General features: G+C 42.0%; 3 protein-coding genes across 4 annotated transcripts in view; 1 reads left to right on the forward strand and 2 right to left on the reverse strand.

The window, feature by feature from the left end:
- Positions 1-6,179, reverse strand: part of LOC142582873 (GA-binding protein alpha chain-like) — a 42,345-nt gene extending 36,166 nt beyond the window's left edge. The window contains exon 1 of the mRNA XM_075692964.1: positions 6,050-6,179. The gene's annotated coding sequence lies outside the window, so the exon portion shown is untranslated. The remainder of the gene's footprint in view (positions 1-6,049) is intronic.
- LOC142582875 (ATP synthase-coupling factor 6, mitochondrial-like) lies at positions 6,147-11,384 on the forward strand. Its single transcript, XM_075692966.1, has 4 exons — positions 6,147-6,279; positions 6,747-6,906; positions 10,315-10,451; positions 11,279-11,384. Exons 2-4 carry the CDS (start codon positions 6,752-6,754, stop codon positions 11,317-11,319), a joined length of 333 nt encoding a protein of 110 aa, XP_075549081.1. The 5' UTR covers positions 6,147-6,279; positions 6,747-6,751; the 3' UTR covers positions 11,320-11,384.
- PolE1 (DNA polymerase epsilon catalytic subunit 1) overlaps positions 11,340-20,918 on the reverse strand; it is a 98,336-nt gene continuing 88,757 nt past the window's right edge. For both annotated transcript variants that reach the window (XM_075692963.1, XM_075692962.1), the window contains 5 exons: positions 17,347-17,481; positions 16,069-16,148; positions 15,019-15,151; positions 14,037-14,146; positions 11,340-11,470 (listed from right to left, as the gene is read on the reverse strand). In XM_075692963.1, coding sequence (XP_075549078.1) covers positions 11,413-11,470; positions 14,037-14,146; positions 15,019-15,151; positions 16,069-16,148; positions 17,347-17,481 — 516 coding nt within the window. In that variant the 3' untranslated portion in view covers positions 11,340-11,412. The remainder of the gene's footprint in view (positions 11,471-14,036; positions 14,147-15,018; positions 15,152-16,068; positions 16,149-17,346; positions 17,482-20,918) is intronic.

The raw sequence follows: 20,918 nt of genomic DNA on the forward strand, positions 1-20,918 counted from the left end.
AATGGGGTAACCTAAAAGAACTATTGCAACTTGTGTTATTTGCTTAGTCGTCATACCCTTCAAGAATTGCAAATATCTTATCAGTTAAATGCAAGCACAATTTGCTCCCTGTAAGTGCCTAAGATATACGAGAAAATAATTAAAACTTATTTTAAAATCAAGTTAACTCAAACTATTTAATGTACAGTATCTCTCATGGATTCTTTAAATTATATACGAGTTAGCAGAGTGTGTGCATAAAGTTAGTGCTAATAGAGAGAGACAGAGAGTTCAGGAGAGGAAGAGACACTATTTTATACAACCCCTCAGGGAGCATGGCTCAGCACCTATGCTAATAGCAATGAAGAACATCAAACATTTTTCCAGAGCCCTCACTCTCAACTTAGATGAACCTTCAATTTCTGAACTAAGCACTATACAGTGGCATACAAATCTGTCCAAGCAAACAGTGTTTGTTGGACGATTGGAAAGCAACTGAAGGTGCGTGCAACAGATGGCAAGGAAAGAAAATGTGGTTTCATATGGCATTCAGGTTACTAATTAGTCTGAAGCATATCTATTTCACTATCATTACTAATAAAGACATTCAAATACTAACAGTGCCTCCAGCTGCAGTGAATCCTGCTTCTTCAGCCCTACTATGCATGCAGTAGGGCTGAATGCATGTACTTAATGTACGCTACATTAAGGTTCCCAAATTGTAAGCCCACAGATCCTGGTGATTCCACAAATGGCTTTCATGAACACTAAAATCAATGTATGTCCAGTAATGATACAACACCATTTGAGTAAAGTGACTAATCAATAGTATTGGTACTGACACATAGTACTATCCACAGTACTACAACAATTCATAGCGTTTGCAACTGGTAGTGCTTTCAATAGCTTTGCAAATGCTGGCTCGTGATACTACAAAAAAATATTGCAATAACTGGCTGTCAATAACACTCAATTGATGCATTTTCACCAAACATTTCTTGGCAAATTAATTAAATTGTTCTTTGTCCTTGGTGTCAAAATCCCAAATACGGCTAGCGTTATATTCATACTCAGAACTAACTATTAATTACACCGGACCAACAAAATTTGTAGCAGCACAGCCAAACACACTTATATTGGCTTTATTTCCACTCTAATCAAACAGTTAGACATACAATTTAATCACATGTCAGCCACACATTCTCGTAAAAAACACAAGCATGTCATGTCACTCTGCTCCTCCTGTCTGAAATCTGCCCAATGGCTGAGACCAACCACACCAGTATTTCACAGCCACTTCAGAGAATGTCACTGTGGAGTTCTGGCTTGACATCTATACTACTGATAGTACTATCATTAGCATGCTGTTGACAGTACTTTTTTTTTACCATCAATAATTGGTTTCGTTAGTACTACTGCTAATTTTGAAGCATTCATGTGCAGTTCTCCCCCCCTTCATCCCCTTTCAATGTTTTCGTCACCATAACATTACAAATCTCTGATCAGTCTCACCCATTGCACCAAAGAATGAGCTTTTCACATATATATCTGTGTTACAAACCTTCTGTAGCTATATGGTAAATCGTCATCCAATCAGCCAAATTATGTGCACTACACAACAAAGGGCCCTTCGAGAAATCTCGAAGTACACTAGTCCCACATATTAAAATTAACATGTCCTACAGATGCAAGTTTCTTATATCATCATTAAATCTAATCTCTGCCACCCTGAATCATATCTTCCTCTCATTGGCATCCATTATATCATTTTAATAAACAGCCAGTCATTTGTTTGACGCATTGCACGGCCTGATTAAGTGTCTCTTCCTCTTATTTTCAACTAAAGCTAACACTTAATAACCAAAAAGTCATGCATCTCGAGCTTGTTGAAGTAAGTACATCCAGGAGGTACTGGCAAAGCAGTACATTCTAAGCTTGAAAGACAATGAGCGAGAACTTTTTCTGCGCCAAAGCATATGAAATAGAAAAATAAAAACACTTTGAAACTCATGATGTCACATAGACATAGTGGTGCTGAAGTGTTGAAGCAAAATTATCAAGAACCTTACCTTCATTTAGTCTAGTAATAACCAGCCTTTCTCCACTAAATAAATGAAAATATGGTCTTGATTTTAAAATTTAATCAGTCTAAGTTGATTTAGTGTAGCCTCTCTAGTATCTCCATAACTCCAACCTGTCTAGAAAGGCCAAATCCACTATTTTGTACCCATAAGTGCACAGAATTATTTAAGTCTATCCAAGCTGTCAAATAAAATTGTTACCAACCAAACAAAATCCAAGCTGTCATGTGAACATGACGCATTACTACTTGTTGCTGGGCTAGTTGGTTCATACTCCTTGCAGTGGAAAAGATGTGAATACAAGTAAAGAAACAACTACACAGGAAAGAATGTTAATTGCAACTTACTGTATTCAGAGGTGAAGTGTGTTTATAAGGATGGAGGCATATTACATAAGAAAGAAACAGGATCTCTGCATAAGCAACACATCAGTGGGCCTGCACAGCAACGAACGTCAATTATTCATGTGCTTCCTGGACTAAGCATGCACTTTTTCAATTCAAAGTCAAATGCTATCTGGTTGGTCCAAAAATGTGGTTGTGCATACTGGCAACTTCATTGTAAAGCGTATCTGTCTTCTGAATAAAGTTAGTTGCGAGTAACATTCTTTTCTGTCCAGTCGTTTCCTTACTTATTCTTGCAGCTTTTGCAGTGCATGAACATGATGCCACTGGAAGCCGTGCATGCTTGATGCTGCTTTCTTGGGTGCACTCATTTGAAGACTAGTAGGTTTGTTTTTCTAAGAATGCAAAATGCTGTGCTAAAAGCAATAGACAGTGTGTAAAAACAAGAGACATTCAAGCTGGTAGCCTGCACACTGTCCTGTCCTTTCCCTCTTTTTGTGGGTGTGTTCATGTATGTTCTTTTTTTCCCTTTGATTCTGTGCAGCATTTCAAGTTCTGCTTTTGTGACTTTTCTCCTTGACATCCATTTCTATGAGGAAAATGATGACAACAGATGCCGACTCAGGGAATCAGCAACTGCATAGTGGTTGCCATAACGTGAGGCAACAACTTCTGGAACGAGGCAGCCAACAAGTATATGAAATCGTATTTTATATATGGGACATCACAATTTGCAAGTGAAACAGCGGTGTCCCATAAACCTGTCATCTTTCTTTCTCCATTTTGTTTTTGTCTATGTGGAACACTTCAAATAGCTGTCATATCTAGGACCCTGCTGTTTTACACTGTGTGGTTGGGCAAACATTAGCAACAAGAAAATATGCAACAATAATCTTGTTAAATACCTAGAATGTACTAGTTTGCTATTTAACTGCTTACTTTAGGGCAGATGTTGTAATTGTGAATATGAAGCCAAGTAGTAGTGACATTATGTCTGCTCAGCAGAAATCCTAAGCACATTTTATGCATTTAATTATTGTTGAAATTTTTTTGGTGCTAATGTCCATCTTGCCACTTAGCCTACCTACAAAAACAGGAGGAGTCGAGACACACGAGATTTTTTTTTTAATGTTCTGCATATATAACAAAAAGAACACCTGGTAGACTGCATGTTTGGGTAACATTAAACATAGCATGACAGCAGTGTGAGATAAGGATATCATCAGTAAGCTCAATCATTGCAGGCTGAAAAACAATGCAGTGCTGCTACATGGAAGCTGCCACCATTCAAACAGCATACTATCGTGGGCAAATGGAATGCAAAGAGGAAATCAGTAGAAAACCTCTTACAACTAATAACACAAGAGATTGATTTTGTAACACTGCAACCCTTTCAACAAAGATGATGCAGGCCTCAAACTACTTGTACAAGCTGAAATCATGTGGACACAAAGCGGAAACAGAATGTGTTGTAGTTAATCCTAACTTGTTCACATTCCACGACAGACAAAGTGGAAAATCATGCACTACACAAATGCAAGACACCTGCCTTCTTTGTATGTATATCAGAGATGGGGATTTGGATGCACAAAAACGTAAGAACTTGCAACTTACACACAACCTAAGTGCAGTCTTTGCATTTTTTTTTTTTGTCTATTGCTTCAACAGCACTTGTTTCAGCGCAACTGGTCAGTATGAACATGATAATCTCATGCCTTCACAGCAAGTGTGCACATCACTGAGTTACTTTTCATTGGCTTGCTATTAGAAACATCCTAAATGTTTCACTAAAGTCGGCCCTGCACTCTTGAATGCGAGTTGTCGATTCCTTTAAGAAACACCACATCACAAACAGGTTCAAGTGAATATAACACTAATCGATAGAATTAAAAGCAGGGGAGTAGTCTCAATCTAAACAAACTAACCCATATATTCATACTTAATATTAGGGTGTGAAAGGCTATAAACAAGCGTAGTAGCAGCAAGCAGTAACTGATACTCAAGGCAACAATTTCATCCCGTGCACTTGAAATGAATTTAAACTGTTTAGATGTGCAGTTTATCTCTGTAAAAATACCTTGTCATACTCTTATGCCTTTTTCTAGTTAACACACCATCCCTCCCCTCTGCTGCCCATTGTGGACATGAAAATAAAGTGGGGGATTTTAGTAAACATGTTTAACATCAAGGAAAACATTGTTTCTGACGAGATGTGTTCCTTTGGGATTTAATATATGTTACTGTTGGATGCATATTCTGCTTAGCAGGTTTACTTTTTGGCTCGTAAAGCTTTAACCTCCGGCATACCAGCACTTTCACTTATGCCTGGGTCAACGCAGGTCAAACTTAACACACACCGTGCTCTGGAAAGGATTTTCAGTCTCACTTGACCTCAAAGGTGTTAGTGTCAATATGGGTACTCCACAAAGCTAATTCCTGCCAGTCTTGGCCACACTTGGTGCACACATGAAACATTCCAATGCAGGCCAGGTTCAACGAGGACTGAATGCTTTCATGCTACATTAGTGTTATTGTGAGTCCTCAACGTCATTCCTGCATGTCTTGGCCACACTTAACGTATATGCATGAAGCATTCCAATGCAGACCAGGTACAATGAGCATTAAAGGTAGTCATGCTACAGCAGTGTTACTATGGTTACTCAAAAAACTAGGCAATTTAGACTACCTTAAAAAAATGGTCCCGTTCACATTTAATGGGCAGGAATCTTTCAATAAGGCAGTCACACATCCGACAAGAGCCACATCAAACGGCTAAAAGTATGTTTTCCTCAAGAAAATTTTTATTAAAACATACGGTACAGCACGAAAACAGAATACACAGACGAGAAGCCTTAGTACAGTGTGTCGTAACATGCTTTTTCATTGGTGACATGACTTTTAGTCATCACGGAGCTTACAAGCAATGCAGAACAGTCCCCGCCCCTAAAATCTAACGAATAAGCAGAGCGTACTACGAGTGAAATGTTTCACATCATAGACGCTAACTTTGACACACACTACATCCAGAGCCGCTACCAACTGTCGGCGATGTCGTGGGACAGCTAGGTTTTTTTTTTTTTTTTTTTTTTGTCACTTATTAGTGGCACCCCTTCCAAGGTCACATTCCATTTCAATTTGTAGGCGCCCCACAGGCGCTTATTGCGGGCCCTGCTGCACGTCTCGTGTGTCAACGTATGCGCCGCAGCTTACCAAGGGTCACGACTGAGCACTACTTTGCGCGTTTTTCAAACAGTGCAGCAACTCCAAGCTCCCTAAACGTCTTTACACAGTGGAATCACACACGCTCGTAGGACGCTGGCTCGCACAACGCTGGGTCCATCGGTTCAACGCAGTGCTTGCTGCACAGCTCAACAAAGGAACCATACAACCGCGACTATTAACGACTACAAACCCTAGCAAGGCAAAGCGGATGTGGTGTAGATCGCAAGGAAGACGCATTTCACGTGCAATAATTTTGAAAAGAGGAAGAGGAACAAAGGGCAAGATGGCTATTTCCGGATATGACGCGCCAGTGCCAGTACCATACCGGACGTGGCACATGCTGGGGAAAAACGCAGAAACCTAGGCCTACAAGACAGCAATGCCGCTCACACCGGCGCTCTCAGAATCGCCAAAAGTGCCTACCTCTACGACATGTAGCCGAGTGATCCCAGCGTCGGAGGCAAACCAACTTTTTTTACGCCGCGCGGTTTAAACAGGAAATTGCAGACCAAAGGAAATACTGCTGATATCATGTGACCGGATCTGGATTTCTCGCAGCATCTCGTACCTTTACACCAGTTTCGGTATTTTGCGAGACGAAGAGCGAGGGGCGTCTGGGAAAGTGCTTTTCGTTGGGAACGACCGGCGGCGAGGTGAGTTATTACGCGTGGTATTTATTACTTGTTAAGGTTTCTATTGTGAATTTTGTCCCCATAAATGTGGGAGAGCTTTATTCGAGAGTTTGTGTCGTTTCTCTTATAGAAGGTGTGTGTAATTGTGGATTAAGAGGAAGATTAATTCTTTCCAAATGGCCGTGTGGCCAAACCTGCCGTGTTAAAAGCGAAAATACAGCGTTTGGCTCCATGAAAATTAATCGCGCATTGATTTAAGTACCGAGAGTTGGCCACAAGTAGTTTTTACTGAACTATCCGCCACCTGTGGTGATGTGTTACGCTCAAAGCTTCAAGGTCGTTGTTGTGACCTGACATGTTCTTCAAAGTGCGGTGCGATATTTGAACGTGCTTACCTCCTATAGCGCTCGACTTTTTCATTGTATGTTGCGACTTGCTTGAACGTGCACGGTTGAAAATTAACCCTCCCCTACGCTTTCTCTATTCAGGAAACATGGCCTTGAACGCGAGAGTCACCAACTTGGCCAAGCAGTGCATGGCGCAGTGCAAGAGGAATTATGGTGTCAGCGCCGTTCTAATGCAAAAGTCCCTAGACCCTATTCAGCAGCTGTTTGTGGACAAGATCCGCGAGTACGCACAAAAGAGCAAGTAAGCAGTTCTGTCATCTCCAGTGCAAGTTCCCTCAGCGCAGCGTTCGTCGTTGCTCCAACCTGCTTTAACGACTGAACTCTTGCTGGATGTATTGTGGCTATATTTCATTTTGTGTACTTTTAACCTCACAATGAACTCCTGAGCCATCATGGCCGTGTTGGTAGGTTGGTGCCTAAAGCGCTTTCTCTCCAATCCTGTTCGGGCATGACGGTAGCGTAATAGCACCCTCACATTTGGGTCGCATAGCCAACATGTTTTTCAGTAGAATTATGTAGCACACATGGATATTAGCAGAGAATGAGAAAGTGAATTGCTTGTTGCTGATTTTAGTAACATGCTAGGTCATTAATGTGCAGTACCATACGAAATGTCGGTTTTAATGTCTACCTCAACACTGCTTTGTGTCTAACCTGCCAATGTCGCACAAGCATTCATGTTGGCATGCATACTCTGTTTCATACACAGCAGCCAACAGGCTAGAAACACTTCTCTCACTGCTTGCATTCGCAACCCAAAGATAGTGTGCCACATATGAAAGAAAGGTATAGGTATGCGTCATTAAATTCACTGTAATGTTAGGTCCCATACTTTTATGTCGCAGAAGATTACCTATATGAAAGGGAATGCAGACACGAACCCATTTACCACCGAATGAGCAGAACAAAGTTTCTGCAACCAGCAGCTGTAATTGATGTGCTTCTTTGTGCTCGCAATGGAACATGTGTCGCTAACTGGAAGCGCAAAGGTGCACACATATGTGATTTGACATAATGACCACAAGTTGTAGTTGTAATGTATTGAGTAGTTATCCTGTAAGAAGCGTTTGAAGATCAAAAACAACATAACTGCGAACCGTGTGGAGCAGACTTGTGTGGCCGCAGTGCTTGCATAGCTTCTGCAGCATTGCCTGGCAAGTATGAAACTTGTCAGGCAATGTATTAGTTTTGTATGATATGGCAAATTTATTGCATGAAAGATGTTATAGATCTCAACCTATTCACCACCGAACTAGCAAAGTGTGACATGTCAGCGGTCGCAACGCTTCATTTGCTGTCTCGACAAAAACGGTACGCCACGTGCTGAAAGAGCAAAAGTGCACAAATAATTTGACATTTCACGTAAACATGCATGCACAAGCCTGCTATGCATGAAAATTTTTTTCGTCGCTGCTTCGCTTCAATTCTGCAATTTGGACACACGCTCTGAAAGTGACCAATTACAAGGCTAATTGAAGTGTTCTTTAGTTAGGTAATGTTGCTCTGCAATGTCTTAAATGTAGTGCCCGCTTCTTCAACTACACCATCTGGTTTGACAGAATAGGTAGTATTCACAAAATTGGTATGACTTTGACACGAAACGTGAATGTGGCAAGGAAATTTTGTAGCCTTCCAGATTAAGTGCACCGACATGCATCAGTGTACCGTCGTTTGCCTTAACTGAAAAGGAGTGTTCGTATCTAGAACCATGAATGTGATAGGAAGTGGAAAAGATAGTGGTTGTAGCATTGCATTGTGCGATTGTACTTGATAAGACCTTGTGTGTTTGCCAACAATTAAAGTTCAGTTGTTAGGCCAGCATTCATTCCGTGTACTCCTTGTTGTTCTTGTGTATCAATTTTTTTCGCTGGTTTTCGTCTTACTTGCTCATGTGTCAACTTGCCCTGCATTTAGCTTTGTTGTTCTTTCACTGGAGATCTTTACTAATTCTTCCTTCTGTTAAAATAGAAATCCTGGATAATGTGGTGATCCTATTCCAGTGCTCTTACATTTAACTTCATCAGTGGTCTGATCATCACCCGATCTGTAGTATCACTGGGATCGCCCAGTCGTGAATGTTGGATGATATTTACCAATATTTAGGTGTCGTGTCTTCTTCCATCCTGTGACCGAAAACGCATGCAGGATATCCAACCATGAGAGCTGGCTGTATATTCAAAAGCACTGGTGGGCTAGTTGGTATGATATTTACACAGTAGTGCAGAAGCAGATGGATGACATAAGAAAAGACGGGACACAGCACTGTCAAATCTTTTTCTTTCACCATCCATGTGCTTCTGCACTACACTATGTAGATAATGTACATGCAACCTCGTCAAGCGCAGTGTAAAAGGAAGGCCTTCACAACATGAAAGCATGTCTCAAATTGTACACATTCATTTCTGTTAAATATGCGCTAAAATTTCAACAATGAAATGCTTTTCCACACTGGTGTAAAGTTCGTGTTGGAGCTGAAGTGGAAGAACTATGCAACATTAAAGGGACACTAAAGCGAAACAATAGATCAGTTTAGACCACGGAGTAAGACATTTAGGAGGTGAAACTCACGTCAGCGCGGGCGACCAGATAAGGTCACAATTGTTGTATGCGCCGACGGGGCCATATACAGTGGTGGCGCCATGCGGCGCGTCGTAGAAGCCGCAGCGAAAAAAAAATGCAGCACCCGGGCAGGCGGCTCCAGCGCGCTCTCAATGGCGGTGATTTCTTTCCAGGCCGCCAGCACGATAACGGCTCCGCGGGCATGTGACTTTTTCTGGTCGCCGCAAACAGCGGAGTTTCCACTCCTAAATGTTTCTTGCTCCGTGGTTTAGACTAACGAAGCATTGTTTGAGAACCCTGCAGGCAGTCATTTCAAAAAAATTGTTTATTAGATGAGAAAATGAAGGTTCAAGTACTATCAGTATTTGAATTTCGCACCGAAGCCCCAGCGCCGGTACGGCAGGGTGACGTCAGGGAATCCAAAGTATGTTTTCGCATTTGGGCCGCGTTGGCTGAATAAAGGTTCCCGAAACTTGCTATGTTTATTATTTGGTTCCTTTAGAACACAATGTAGTCAATCTGTACCACTATATATATTTAGTAGGCCCTAGAAGATGCCATCAAAATCCAAGACGTCACAGCACCCAGGTGCGGGAACTTAAGTAGGCGTCGCCACCCGTATTTCGTTCTTGCGCTTTTTCTGGCTTACCAAACGTCTTAGCGTTGTAAGAGTGGTGACTTTAGTGTTGTAGAACGGTAATTTACTGATGCAGAAGAAATCATTTTTCGCTTTAGTGTCCCTTTAACCCTTTCCATACGGACGAGCACAAATTGCTCTGTGCTTGTAAACACTGGATGGCGCAAGGGCACTGTTGAAGAGTGGAGATGTGAGCATAGGCTTTTTTGTTTTGGTGTGTTGCCAACTGTCTATTTCAAAATGGCATGCTCCATGGGATGAGTGAACAGTTTCAATCATGTTGGAATGGTTTCTTTGGGAGCAATTTTGCAAAACAGTTAGTCCTGTTGAAATGTGTGAATGAGAAACTTTAGTCTTGCTTTATATAATCAACAGAATCATTTGCACGCACAACAAATTTATTTTACCGTGTTTCAAGGGTTATTATTAACACATTTTGTGATACCTTTGCAGATCCAAGAGCGAGCTGTTTCTTGATGCTGATGCCTCCATCACCAAGGAGTACAATGATGAATTGCTGAAAACAGCACACCAGTATGGTGGTGGCAAGGCTGCCGACATGACAAGTTTTCCAAAGTTTGAGTTTCAAGGCAAGTTGTCGCAGTAGTTTATGTGCATAGATGATTTTTTTTACAAGTCAACAATTGGTGGTTGCGACAGTCAGGCTGAAGCTGGTTGAAATTCCATGCAGTTATGCCAGGCATTACAGCATGACCTTCTTGAATATACTGTTGTAGAGATGAAGAGCTTAATTTTATTGGACAGAAGTATATTTGTGCTGGTAGGCACTAGAAATTCTGCGACAACCTTTAATAAAGGCTAATTGTTTACAAGTTATCTTCTTATTTGGGAAGTGTGCTGTTATTGTGTAATTGAAGCTAGTCAGTCCTAAGGCACATCTAGTTGTTAGTTATCCCAAGACTCGCAGATTTTGAGATATCCTCCCATAAACCTATAGCGCATTCCATTGACATCACTTATCTCTCCCGAAATCTGGAACAATATGTATGGAAGATTTTGGAAATGAACATCTAGAAACTATTAGTAGCCTCAGGACTCTTAATGTGTGGCTACATTTAAAGCACTGACCAACTTCTTGCAAATCGTTGGCAATTTGCAGAATAGCAATAATTTATTTGTACCACCCAATGTGAACAGTCTTCAAAATTATGGGGTTTTACATGCCAAAACCACCTTCTGATTATGAGGCACGTCATAGTAAAGAATTCCATAAATCGTGAACAGTCTCCAAGTAACGTTGAACATGCTTTGCATTATGGCCGTCACCTGACTCACTGTTCTTGCTGTGCTCCCCATTTAGGTATTTCACAATGTACACTTTAGAAAGTTGAAACGGGCAAGTCGCACCTTGGGTATATGTGTTGTACTTCCAGTGAGGTCAATATTTATTTTCCAGATCCTACATTGGACCCCATCAACATGGAACAAAAGAAGTGATGTAAAGAAAGCAGCAATACCTTGTTAGAATAAAAAAGTAATTAAAACAGGTGCATTTATTTGTACATGTGTCATTACGTCTCTTAAGCTTTGCTATCTGTTCTCCAGGATCCAAGTGACACTTTCTTCAAGCAGGGGTAGGTGGAAATGTCTGAGGGGGAGAAAAGAAGGCAAGAAACTATTTTATTTTGAAACACAACACACAGCAGTTGCATAACTAGCAACCAGTGTACCAACCCAGAACTGAGCTGAACTCGCTTTCCCACCTGCAGTCGTATTTGGTGCACTATGCCTACCCCCAATAGCAGTGGCCCAGTGTGCGCTAATGCAGCCCTCTAAAAATGGCCGCATTTTGTGCTGCAAAAGTCGTTACACAGCACAGCAAATTTGCTGGCTCGCTAGCGGTACCAGGAAACACAGCCTAGTGAGCACAGTTCGTAGCAGGACATGAACCATTTGTGTGCAGTGGCCAACATTTTGCCTTGAGACACAGCCCTCCAGCCTCTGGTGAGTGCACTTCTGTATGTGGCTTCTCCTGTAGCATTTAGTCAGCCAAATATCAAATGCATTAGCACAAGACCCTCTGGAGAATCTGTGCTGCAAACACAGTATTGTGTAATGCCAGAGGCAAAGAGTACAATGGGCTAACAGACAGTGAATACTGCATGGTTGCACTCGGAAGTACTACTAGCAAGTGATAAATCCAGTGCCCGTATCTATCACCTAGAATATAATACCGTTTCTGCTGTAAAGGGCAAGCACCGGGTATCTAACTTTAGCAGATGCAGCAACACCCTCTAGCCAGGGTAGGTTTCTCATGGACCCCATTCAAAATTCCATTTGAGGATTTCAAAGAAATGCTTGAATGCCTCCACTGTGATGTGTGCCAGTGTTTAGGCACAATTAAATAAGTTATTCATGAGGTTAAAAGGGTCCCCTCAGGCTCTGAAAAACAAAGCCAGCGGATAGCATGTGCCGCTCAGAACATACAAGCCAAATTTCGCAATTATGTGGAGCTTGCGAGCAGAGTGTGAAGTCTCCTTTTTCTCGAACGCTCTCTTTTCAACAAGCTGCATTTTGTCACTGATTGCCATACGCTGCTGCTATTGGCTGACGCCAATCAAGAAGGGTGTCTAGAACAGTTCACTTCCCGCTCTTAATGTGTATATTTATTGACTGTTTCATAAACAGGCTGAAGTGAAAATCTGCATTTCAAATTTCAATATTCTGAAATATGAATTACTAACTTCCAAAAGTATGACTATCATCTGCTAATGCTTGGCCACACCCACCAGCATAGAAATGAAACTTTGGCCATACTGCTTATCAGTGTCGTCGTCATCGGGTCTTGCTAATTTCTTAGTTTGTAACACCCAACTAGCCTCGAACTACGCACAACTCAAGGTCAGACCACACATACACTTGACAGCGCATGCTCACTCGTGGCCGCTCCTGGCTAGATGTCATAGCAGACAACTTCGTATTGAGTTACTGTGCAATTTGGATGTGGCTGCTATCCTTTGGTCAAGCTGGTCCACACCAAATAGCACGACCAAACTGGAATGGATTGCATGTGCGCACACTCCAGGCCTGCCAAGCACATAACCACTATATTTGAATGTAGTTTCATCTGCAGCACAGCATAGATAGCGCAGCCGCTGCAGGGCGCCGTGACGAGCACACTCGCCAAGGACAACAGCGTGCTCCAGTTGGTATCCGCGGGTGACGTGACTCAAGGCCCAAGTGCCAACATCTGACAAACGGTCATCTGCTTCCCGAGTTTCATACCCTCGAGGTGTGTCGCCATCCTGGTTGAAGCTTGTTACGTTAGCCATTCTTCAGAGAGTCTGGAGTGCGGCATCTATCGCTAAGCCGATGTGCACGCTGCTGACATACTTGCACAAGCGAAGATGAAGCTTCTTCAGCCCTCGGAAATTGTGTGATCGGTGTAGAGATAAGAGCAAAAGGAAATATGAGCGAATAGCTATGCATAGCTATCTAGTTTACTGTAGTACAACAAAGGGATGAGACACCGTGAACTCTTCATTTTAGCGTGTCATAGACACCAAAATCAGAAGTACTGGAGTCTATTTGAATATCCAAAATCAAACTTGAACTGCATGCCATAGTGAAGTTCAGTAAGCGAAGCATTGTGGCCACCACTGCACTTCATAGTAGCCCTTGCAGTGTGAGGCATTGAAGAAGAAGCAGGAGCACCGCAAAGAGGATCATTGGTGATCTTTGACTGCCAATAATTTCACTTCTGCTGAATGCACTGAAGTAATTCTTGTGGCAAAGTATTTCTGAAATAGTCCGTCAAATGCATTTATCGACTTTTATGTTCCAAGGACACCCCAAGGACGTGAGTGATGCTGGGCTCTGGATAAATTTTGATCATCTGGGGTTAACATACACCTAAACCTAATAAGCACAGGAGTGCCTCTACATTTTGCCCTATTGGAATTCGACCAGGTATTGAACCTCTGACCATGTGCTCAGAACACAATGGCCACTGCAGTGGTTTGGGAAACAGCGAGTACGTTAGGCAACCCATACTTGCTTGTCGTATACTTTTGCAGAGCATTCACTTACACTGCATTGCCAGTAACAAACTAAGCCAGTGTTTTCACAAGAACATGCTGCAGAAATAAAATGAACACATTAACCATGCCAGTAAAATTACATTGTCCAGTATGTATCTTCTAGGTCATACTCACTTGGCTATGTTGAGGAATGTGTTGAGCTTCATCTTGAATTCCTCTGGAGAGAGGAGCAGTTCAAAGTTGCCCGCGCATTCACAGTATTTCATCATATTGGACTTTTTAATCTATTGGAAAAAGCAGAATATTTTATTTAGGCAGTGACATTAGAGCTGTATTCTTATGTTCAAGTGTGAATGCACTACGTCATAGTACAGTGAACGTGCTACAAATGCATAACCTATTATTACTTTTGCCTTATAGCAGTTTACAGTCAATGCGTCAGTAATATAAGGGGCAAGAGCATGCTTTGCATTTACTCATTCCAATGCCACATTCAGTTGCAGAAATTCATGCAAGATTTATACAAATGCAGAATCCATGACAGTGAGTGGTCTGTGACCATTCTCGGAGGTCGTAGAATGTGTTGCTACTATTGACAGCTAATGCATTGAAATTAGACTGGCTCATCCATTTAGACCACTTCAGCCATTCAGGCTGCGTTTCTCAAGGATTGTCTCAATGGGAGTCGGAAGACAGCCCTCAGCCAGGTACAGCCTTTGCAAGAAGTATAGACACCACTATGCAAGTGAGGAGCAAATTTTCAGGCCTTATAACAGGCACTCATAGCACTGCCTTTCTTGACTGTTGCAGCTCAGAGCAGAGAGAAAGTTCTACTAAGGCATCAGTGAGCAGCTCAGCAAGATGTGCAGTGGCCTTTAAGCTTCAGCTTTCCAAACTAACTATTTTCCTCCATGGAGCCTTTTTGCATTTAACGTAGCTGAACTACAACCATTGCAACAATTTCATAAATAGCAGACAACATACAAGTGAAACCTGCAAAATTTCCAGGCTCAGTACCGCGTAAAGTAACCATTTGTAAATATACGCAAGAAAAAACTTGATGAGATGCAATGGGCAACGATCACTTGACCTGTTTGTCAAACGTAAAATTGCTTTGGCCCCTTGTGGTCAGCATTTAGCAGATTACATGACTCACCATGTTGCATTTGGTGCAGCGCAAATCCTGCAGAACTTGTGCCATACAAAGGTGCTGCAGGCTTTCTTGTAGCAAAGCCTCAATGTCGGCAGTCTCATACGGGCTTTCACAAAGAGAGCAGTACCACCGGGGGCTGAAAAAAGCAGAGGGAGAACATAGTCAACATTAATTTGTGCATTACGTGGCCCCATTAAGCTGCTACGATAAGTTACCCTGCCACCCTGACAAGCATGCTGATGATGTCTCTCCAACAATATGTGTGCAGTGTTGCGATTTTCCTGCCCAAACCAGAGCTGTTGCACCACTTGGTATGCCATGCCACAGATGCCCTTCTATTACAAATGCTGTAGTATCTCCTCAAATGCACCTGTTTGTATTTTTCATGCCCATAATGACCAACCTGGACAATGGTGCACTGCTTAGGTTCGAAGCAAATAAAATATGTTACAAATGCCGAAGAAGAAATATTGCTTCATTTTTGATAAACGGTTAAATGTCATTTGGCACACAAAAAATTCATGTGTTAGTCAAGTCGTTGCTCATCGTCACTGCATTCCTCTCCTGTCATTAAGACATTATTTCCTTTGCCATATGCTGTCCTTCATATCACTGCTTGAGATACTATCACACTGCTGCAAAAGTAGCACTGCTGTGCTGCTTTTGGTATCCCGCAACAAATTGCATTTAAACCTTCAAATTATTTGTGACACTCCACTTCGCAGAAGAATTTCGACAACGCTGACTCCCAGGCACCCACCGAGCAGACATATAGAGACATATCGTAAGGGTGCTTACATTCACGAACAATTTTTCATTTCTTCCTACAAAGTAGGCAGTCCTGCAGTATATTGCTATTGGTACCTCTGTCAAACTTTGCAAAGCTAAGGGTTTATGCTGGAGAAATGGTGCCAGAAAAGTGCATGTTCTGAGTGACTGTCCTGGGTTACATAAACCGTTAAAATGAAAATTTACCAATGAAATGAACTGTCAAAATTTGTCCCATTCACAAATAAATAAGCCACTAAAGATAGGTAGAAAAGCAGCGCTTACATTCCATGACTATCACGGCCCTGGTAAGGATCTTTGCAGAGATCAAGGTCCCTGCAGTTGTTGCACGTTTTGCAGATGACCTGAGAAGGTGCACCAAAAACATTGATTTCTTACCAGAGATCATCGTAATAATTTCTTACAGTGAACTGTCAACGTTGGCCAGTGTTTGCAATAATGCAGTTACCATTCAAGCAATGTATTTAGGCAATGTATTGCCGTTGCCTAAATTCATATGTATCAATGTATCAGCCGTGTTTGCAGCAGGGCTCCTCTCTCACGCCTCGCTCTGTACACGCTGCATCATCTAAAACACACCCGGGATATCTGAGCAAGGTTTCCATCCTTTTGCATGGCCTCCGAGGTGTGTGACAGGCCGATGTGTGCTAACGCTAAAAATTAATCACATTCATGGTTCATCGCTAGAGCATCGGGCTGCTATGCTTGTGGAGCCTGTGCGATGCGATTTCAATTTTGCCCAGGACCAAAAAAATTTTTAATAATTTTTTTTTTTTTTTATTCAAGAGCGGCGTAAAGTTCAATGGTAATTTGGGTAGTTACCCAGAATGAGCTCATTAACTTTCTAAATTAAATATCTCTTTCGGCCACATGTTGCAATTATAATATAGAAGCCCAGCAGTAGTGAACCAGGGAACACAGCGGGAAAGCGGGAGATGTAAATTCAAGGCGATGAGCAAAACAAGAACAAGGTGAAAGCTGGAGCCAGCTGTCACCTTGTTCTCATTTTGCACAAGCAGTAGTGAAGTAAGTCATGTCTACTTAGCAGAAATATTAAGACTAGCACCACTTTTGAGATACTTATCAGTCTTCAAAATATGCCGAATGCTAATGCAATGCCATTTAGCACATTTTGGGGACGGGTGTCTCAACAGTGGTGTTTGGGTTCGCAGCTATGCTGAGCAGACATGATTGAGCTATTGCACAGCTCCAGTTTTACATTTTCAACATGCATCTAGTAAATCATTTAAAAAGTTTATTAGCACAGATCAGGTCATTCAAGATCTCAGTTGAAATATTTGTTACTGCTAACCTTCACCTAGCCACATAGGCTAGCTGCGCTGAGGGCTAAAGCCCAGATAACAGTTTTGGTTTAAAGATTTCCACTTAAGGAAAAACACCCACTACATAATGGTGATAATGAAAATAGAACCACACCTTGCAGTTCTTGATAGTGCCACAAGCGTTCTGAACCTCAAGTCATCACCAGTGACAAAATGCTAATTTTGTCCAACGTGCATTAAAAACAAAATGGAGCACTACCTCAGTGAGCACAAAGGAAAGACAGGGATCTTTCCAGGTTCCTTCTTCGCTAAACTCGCCCACTCCAATGAGCTTCAGGAGATCTCGCCGCAGCTTTGTGGACTCTTCTGTGATGTTGACATCCAGAGAGAGGACCTGCACACATCAAGGAGAGGAAAGGAAGCCACGTGTTAAAGACAAATTCAAGGAAATAGCCTGATCCATTTACATCTGACTTCACTCTCGTCACCAGCCTATTTTCAGCAGAGTGAACAAAAACTCTATTTAGAGGGCAGCTTTTAGGTGCCTGTTCCAGTGGCGAGCGTCAGCGATTCTCGTAACCGAGCGAACGAGCACAGCGAAGGATGAAAGAGTGAACGCAGAGCGTGGCGAGAGATGAAAGGGACCTATAGTGAACAGAGCGTGAGGAGGAAAACGGAGGAAGAGGGTATGGCAAAAGCGTGACAAGAAAAGCATAGTGCCACGCAAGACGGGCTCTGTGGCAACGATGGCTACGAGATGGCACCAGAGTAGCACAACAAAGCGCTGCACGAGCAGAGGTCTGTCTGTGGCAGCTGCTGCGAATCGCGCCCACGTGCTGCCTCTTGCGACCTCCCAATCAGCTAGGTAGTCACGCCACATTTCGCTCTGTTTGCAACATGCCACACGAGACAGATAGTCCGTGCCAGCCAATATATCACGAAATGAAAACACGTATAGAGCTATGCTCAAATTTCACATTAGGGAGTATCGTAATCATTGGTGAATTTTTTCATTTTGGTTTTCGTGAAACGACTCGATTCCGGTTAAACTCTAGAGTAAGAAAGTAGTAGTTTGAACCATTTTGAACCAGTTTATATTCGTTTGTGTAGACTAAGAGTAAATAAGAAAAACAGTATCAATTTATTCTGTACAACAGATTGACAGCACTGCTGATCTGTATGGAAAATCTGCAATCAAGAAATAGTTCTCGACAAAATGTGACTCTCAAATAGCTAAAATTATGGTTGTCATCTTCCCTTCTTTGATTTGCTGTGCCGATGTAGGCATGCATTACTTTGACCTCCTATACTCCATTTTATACATAAAAGGCAACGCTATGAAGACTAGAAAGACTTCTCACCGCGTGGATTCACTACCAAAAAGATAGTGTGCCAAGTATAAAATAAACATATGACTATGCATCATCTAATTCAATGTAACATTAGGTCTCATACATTTATGTCGTGACATATGATGTATTTACTATATGGAGAACATTGCAGATCTGAATTTATTTACCACCAAACAAGTGGAGTCACATGACTATGCTAGCAATGGCTATGGCACACTGCTTGCACTTGCAACCAAAATACCTATAGTATGTCACATGCTGCTGTAAGCACAAAGGTTCGCAAATAATACGTGATTTGATACAGGCTTATCTCCAAAACTTGTAGTTGTGATATTGGGGGCGAGGACGAACTATGGAACCGCCTGCCGCCAGCACCTGAAGGATGTATATAAGCTTGGACCACATGCCGGAGCATCTGCTTCAGTGCCGTCGCATGCTTCGTTTTTTGCCGTACAGCTGCAAAATTTTGATTGGTTGTAACACTTGTTCTTTGTTTTAATTTTAAGGTTTTATATGCTGTGTGAGAATGACCGGTGTTATTCCAAGCCAATTTGGGCCAGTTTTTGCTCTAAGTACTATCGCAGAAATAGAAAGCATGCTGACATCTGCAGAAGTGCTATGTTCATTAAATTTTCTGGTGTCAAACATTAAAACTTGCGAAATGTACGAAATAAGTTTCATTCGCAAGAGTGAAGCAGTCAAATATGTGAAGCGAGATATATGCGACTAATGCAGTAAGTCATGTGCGTGGCACAGCCAAATATTTCGTAAATATACAGCTTTTAGTTGGTTTGAAAGTGTGATCTTGTCGCAGATGTTTGGGATTTGTTGGTATGCCTTATGTTATTTCATTTACTTTCTCACGCACAACGTGCCCACACGCCTGTATCGCACCATGCTCAGTCAGATCTTTGGCCGTCTACAGGCCATAAAATGCACAGCTTTATTATCTTCATAACCTTAAGGTGCAGCTATCTTCCTTACTTAAGTTACCGGCAATCTCAATGGTATATACATCTTTGTAGTGGCATTTTAAAGTTTTATCGACTGTGCAATGTAAGGCCTTCAAGACCAGCACATGCCTTTGTTAGCCTGCATAAACGTATGGTGACATGAACTGTGTCCATTATGTGTTCAAAGGTTGATGGCGCATTACAAAGTCCAAAAGGCATGACATTAAATTCGTATAAGCCGTTGGGTGTGATAAAGGCTGTTTTTGGCCTATCGACGTCAGCCATGGGCACGTGCCAATAGCCGGAGCCTAAATCTAGGGATGAAAAGAATCAGTTCCTTGTAGGCTATCGATGGCGTCACCGATTCGCGGTAGCGGGTATACATTTTTGCGAGTGATCTTGTTCAGGTGCCAATAGTCTACACCATAGAGTTTCTAAATAAATACCCTAGAGGGAAATGTGGCGCCAGTGCCTATGGGGGTTCTCATGAGCGTTGCCTCAACCTACATGGTAATGATGGGAAGTACAGGCTTCGGATTAACTTCGGTCTTTAGACTAGTGGCGTTTGCTTGTGGCGCAGTAAACAAAGCTATACTCAAATATTATCGCGTAAAATCTAATTTTATTTCTGCAATATGTTATATAATGTACAACATGCTACATAAACTTTGTATGACTTTGAGATGGAAGCATGGTTTACTATGGTTTGTCACCAGGACACGCCAGGGTATGCATACTTGTGCGATTCTGTTCCTGATTTAACGCCAAAGAATAATTATTTATTGATTTTTGCAACAGCAAAACAACCGTGCATGTACTTATATAAAAGTACTCATCAAGTATTTTTGGAAATAAAAATGTTGTATTGTGACAATGCGTTGCGCCCTTGAGCGGAATGCTACAAGTGTCGTCTGCTACGACGCCTGCTCGCTGCAAATGCGTGACTTTTCTTGCAGATGACGGGCATTTGCGAACTCTCTCACTCTTTCGAAAGGCTGCGTCAGCTGTCACAATTGCTGAACGTCTTCAAGTACTTTCAAGCACATCTGATGCAGTGCTAGCTAGGACGCTAGTGGCCTACTATGAGTATTTCGTCATCATATTTTATATTGACGTACCGCTTCCGAAGCGTTACGGCGTGGCTTTGCACTTACCCATTTTGCGACACTAGACTACAGCCAGGAAGCAGCAACCTTTCCCACCACAAGTAAGTTTGTGTTCTCAAAGTCCTAAAACACGCATTTCAATGAGCATATAAACGAGCAATGCATAATGAAGTTCTCAATAAAATTTGATTGTCAAGCCACTAGAAGTACAACTGTATGTCTTGTATCAGTAGTGCCTTCTTTGTCCTATTCTGAAGTTTCATAAAGCATGTAACGCTACAGTGCCAACCTAACACACTTAACAAACCAAGGCCCAAACGCTCAAAACATGTTCTTTCAACGTTTACGATGCTGTCGCTTTCTCGTCAGGGCTTCGACGACACACTGCGACACAAGCATCGTCCCAGTCGCTGGCCCAGC

This window comes from Dermacentor variabilis, chromosome 5 (assembly GCF_050947875.1).
Source record: "Dermacentor variabilis isolate Ectoservices chromosome 5, ASM5094787v1, whole genome shotgun sequence".
Taxonomy (NCBI): domain Eukaryota; kingdom Metazoa; phylum Arthropoda; class Arachnida; order Ixodida; family Ixodidae; genus Dermacentor; species Dermacentor variabilis.